The following is a 4,728-nucleotide window of genomic DNA, read 5'->3' as shown; positions in this document are numbered from 1 at the left end:
ATAATAATAAAGAACAGGTTGCACTACGACTACAACAATGGGCGATGGCCAACCTATTGACACCAATGCCAAAATAAGCAATAAGAACTATGACAACAACTCGAGCAAAAACTAGGGGTCATTTCATCTCAATTTCTTACAACGATTTGTATCTTTCTTTAGTAAAAGAGTTGAATTTGTAGTCAAATTCTAAAAACAAAAAAGAAACTTTTTAAGAACTATTTTTTTTAGTCCTAAAACTTGGCTTGGTTTTGTAAAATAGTGATAAAAAGTAGATACAAGAAAATTAAAGGTAGACGGATGTTTATAGGCTTAATTTTCAAAACCTAAAAAATAAAAATTAAATTGTTACCAAACAAGACCTTACGATTTCAATTTATGCCTATGGGCAGTTAATGCTTAAGAACAATATGTGCAAGACTAATATTGTTCAAAGTTATGTGTGTGTGAAACATATTTTCTTTTTGTATGTAATTAATATATAAATTTTTATATCAAAGCGAACATAACTCAGTTGGCATCGAGTGTGCTAGTAATCTCGTGATTTGTGGTTTGAATTTTCTTATCCTAATTATACTAAGAAAAAACAGAAATTTTTAAAAGACTAGTACATTATTTATGAATTAACAATTTAGCAAATAACTCACTTCAATTAATTTTTAACTAATAATAAATAAGACATGAACTATTTTATCGAATAATCAATCATGACAAACCTTAAACAATACAATAATTTGAAAATTTTAATTTAAATTAATTAATAATCTTAATAAAATACATAACTTGTCCAATCTTGAATATTTTAACAATAAAGTTAACCAAGTATATATTTTAAATTCATCAAACAATTATTATTAATTGAGTATAATAGAACAGGAGAATAATATGATTGATTATGTTAACTTAATATCTTACTATCAACTAAAATTTCATATAATCTATTTGGTTATAAGATTAATTTAAACATTTCAAAATTTAAAAATAGAAATTCTTAAGAAATGAGAGGAGAAAGAAGTGGATATACAAAATCCCTATATTAAAAAGATATCAAAGAACCATAACTTAACTAACATAAATTTGTATGTCGATTTTGTTGTGATCTTACAAGAAGATCTTACTCTTTATAAGATAGATGAGCTATTCTTAATTTTTTATTATCTAAAAACTTTGACGTCAGAGGTTTGATTCTTCTACTTCACATGTTCGTAAAAGAGAAAAATAAGAGAGAGAGAAGAGATATGGCTAAGTTTAAGGTCACTTCCAAATTTTATACCAAACAAGAGCTTATATATATCCTTCTTCATTTCCATCTTTATACCCATCCTAATTTGCTTTAATAAAAAAACAAAGCCTCGAAATGGATCCCGAAGAGTTGGAAGCAAGAAAGTATTTAGGAGTAAAATTGTCTTATGGCCATAACTTGGATTGTATTTTCTCGCATTCAGACGACAAATTGCAAAATCCAACCTTCGTTCCTCTTTTTGATCAACTCCTTGATGGGGTCTCATTCAACCAAGGAACTCGAGTAAGTGTAACGAAATATAATTGTGTTCTTCGTACTCTTAAGTTTATTCAATTTAAGTTTTCGCTCTACTTTCAGTTAACATATCTTAAATTTAGTCCAGATTATTTTTTATCGAAACTAGCTAAATAATAAATAAATTTTTATGTAAATATCTGTTTCAAATAAATTAAGAGTGAAAATACATTAATGTAGTTCAAAATATAAATACCAAAATAGATTTTATTTCTTTTCTTGTAAGAGTATTATCACAGTGAAATATTAACATTACAATTTTTTTTCAAATAGAAGTTTTCTCTTGATCTCTCCCTTATACTTATAAATGTCTATAACGGGCCAATCCCCGTATATCAATGAAATTTTGTTATATTTATACGGACAATAATTTCATTACTTTGAATGCAGAAATTCAGACTGAATCAGCCGACAAACAGTAATCGAGTGTTTATATTACCCAAAGCCCTCTCAATAGCTTGGGTTAATGACACCCGATACTGGAAATGGATAATCGTGACCGACAATCGGTATAATCTTAAACCTTATATTTTCTTTGTTCTTTCATTTAAAATTTTTTTGCTGCAAAAGCAAAATGATGACTAATTTCAAAGCATTTAAAATCCTTGTGAATGCACTGTTAAATTATTGTGAGATTAAATAATATATGTTTAGGTTTGAGTTTGAATGAGCTAAATCATTTTTATTATTACAAAAGTTAAAGAGGTTGTAGGGTATAGTTTCCGAGAAAAGTTTTCTATCGATTTAGACCTTAAACTAATAACTGTATCAATTTAAATGTTGAATTTTAATAAATATATCATATATAATTGTATCGATTAAATCCCATAATTTTCATATAAATGAATCAATTTAGACTCTTGAAAAGTGTCCATACATCTACTCTAATCATCTATTTTGTATAAACTGTCATTTGACAAAGTCTATAGGGATAATTTTCAAATGTAATCGTAATAAAGGGGTAGATTGATTGGCTTATAAAAATTGAAGAGATTAATTAACTTAAATTATAACTTTCACACGGCATGGTCGAATGAAATTTGGGAGAGGGTATAAATTGATACACTTACGAAAATTTACGGTTTAAATTGATGTAACGTCCAAAATTTAATCGTATAAATTGATGATTACCTAAAAAGTTAATAGATAAGTTCAAAACCGTATACATATATACTTTACAATTTTAATTAATTTGAGCTTAGCTCAACTGATTAAAACATTATATGGAAACTATCTGATCATGATGTCTAAAAACATGCAGTAATGAAGTGGAAGCCCCTCAGCTTATACAAGTAAGTTGGTTTGATATTCATGGATCAGTGAAGGCGTCATGGCTCTCATCAAGAGTTGTATATTTGGTAGCATTTTTGGTAATGCTCACTGAAGATGCCTCCGGATGGAATCATCATGTGAATTTGACAATCAAGAAGCCAAACGGGTGCACGGTTGAGACCAAAGTAAGCCTCGAGGGGAAGCCGAAAGGCGAGTTTTTCGAGGTGTGGGCAGGAGACTTCATACTCGATAACTGTGGATGTGGCGATAGCGGCGTGGTCGAGTTTGGCATGTATGAACATGGAGGGCATTGGAAAAGAGGGTTGATTGTGAAAGGTGTTGTGATTCGATCAAAGGCCTCAGCTGGCTGCCCACATGAGACCTTGTCCTTGGTCCAAGGCCTCAACTGGCTGCGCCCATGCAACCTCGGTCAAAGGCCTCAGCCGGCTGTCCACCTGCTACCACAATCAAAGGCCTCAGCTGGCTGCCCACAGGCTAATGTGTGACACAAATTCTCTCTTTTGAACTCAAAGTACTGTGTATTTTGGTTTAAAAAATGAGAAGCAAACAAGTATACGTTTTAAAACCAACTATAAATGGTATGTAATAGCATTAAAAGATAAATAATAGAACCGTTTGCGTACTAGCAAGACGGTTGTGTTTTTAGCACTTTTTGTTTTGCATATTATGAAAATATGAATTGGAAGTATTGCCAATGAAAAGATATTATAAAAGAAATCCCAAGTACAACAGGAATGTTTCTAAAATAAATGTTGGAAAACTTGGAAACTACTAAATCAATCATAATTTTGTGATTTAAATCTCATAAATATATAAAACTTCTATCGATATTGTTGAATGACCAACCATAAGGTATTTTAGGTTTAAATCTTATTTTGGTCCATGAACTTTGAATGAATAATGTTCTATTTTAGTTCTTAAACTTTTAAAAATGTCCGTTTTAGTCCCGAAACTTGAAGTACTTATTTTGGCCCTTACTATATTAAAATTTTGTTAAGCCTTTAACAAAATGGTGAGGGGATTTGTATTTTTGGATAACTAGGTTATGAAACAAGTTAGCTACGCTAAAAATCTAGAGTTTCAATTTTGAATAAGGTGGCAAAATGGAAGAATTTAAAAGACGTTTTTAATGCAAAATTTTGATCTTTCGGAATTTTGGCGTGTTGGTTGTTAGTATTTTACTTCAACTTCATCTTGTTCAACCAATACATCTAGAGCATAGCCATCCAGAAATACAAGCTCCCTTACATTTTTGTTGAAGAGTTAAAATAATTTTAATACTAAGGACTAAAATAAATACTTTTTAAAAATTTAGGGACTAAAATGAAAAAATTTTAAATTTTAGAGACCAAAACAGAACAAGATTCAAAGTTCAGGAACTAAAATAGAATTTAAACCAATATTTTAACAAATACATAGGAATTAATCGAGGTTAGATAAAGTAACTCTACCTTGGCTAGTAAACTAAACCACTTTCTAACAAAAATAACAAATCATCTATATACATAATTATCCCCCTCAAAGAAATGACCTATCAAAAGGTCATTAGCTTGCAACAAAAAAAAAAGTTAACCGATCAACAAATAAAATGTGTGGAATGACTTGAATTTGTTTGTTGGTGCTTCGATTGTAGTTATTTATGATTATGACCCTAGGATTTAGAGTAGTGCGCTACGTAAACTATCTAACCCTAGAGGCGCCGTTTGGTGTATTTTTCAGAAAACATGCTCTTTAATAATATTGTTCTCCCTCTGTCTCGTGGACGTAACTAACACACCGTTAGTGAACCACGTATATCTTATGTTGATTCTTTTTACGTTTTTGTATTCTTTAATCGATTCCGTAACACAAAATTTGAGTAAACAAATCAGCTGGCTGTTGAAGAAGGGTAATAAATT

At 30.1% G+C, this 4,728-nt stretch overlaps 1 protein-coding gene across 1 annotated transcript; it reads left to right on the top strand.

Moving 5' to 3' along the window:
- Window positions 1-1,179: 1,179 nt before the first annotated feature.
- On the top strand, window positions 1,180-3,478 carry LOC120082455 (lectin-like). Its single transcript, XM_039037634.2, has 3 exons — window positions 1,180-1,525; window positions 1,928-2,046; window positions 2,799-3,478. Exons 1-3 carry the CDS (start codon window positions 1,358-1,360, stop codon window positions 3,313-3,315), a joined length of 804 nt encoding a protein of 267 aa, XP_038893562.1. The 5' UTR covers window positions 1,180-1,357; the 3' UTR covers window positions 3,316-3,478.
- The last annotated feature ends 1,250 nt before the right edge of the window (window positions 3,479-4,728 follow it).

This window comes from Benincasa hispida, chromosome 8 (genome assembly GCF_027475165.1).
Source record: "Benincasa hispida cultivar pf3 chromosome 8, pf3_genome.v1.1, whole genome shotgun sequence".
In the NCBI taxonomy this organism is placed as follows: domain Eukaryota; kingdom Viridiplantae; phylum Streptophyta; class Magnoliopsida; order Cucurbitales; family Cucurbitaceae; genus Benincasa; species Benincasa hispida.
This window is presented reverse-complemented; position numbering and strand designations above follow the sequence as displayed.

Coding starts and splice junctions, on each gene's coding strand:
- LOC120082455 (XM_039037634.2), top strand. CDS start 1,358: ATGGATCCCGAAGAGTTGGAAGCAAGAAAGTATTTAGGAGTAAAATTG. Junction 1,526..1,927: donor CATTCAACCAAGGAACTCGA/GTAAGTGTAACG, acceptor CTTTGAATGCAG/AAATTCAGACTGAATCAGCC. Junction 2,047..2,798: donor ATAATCGTGACCGACAATCG/GTATAATCTTAA, acceptor AAAAACATGCAG/TAATGAAGTGGAAGCCCCTC.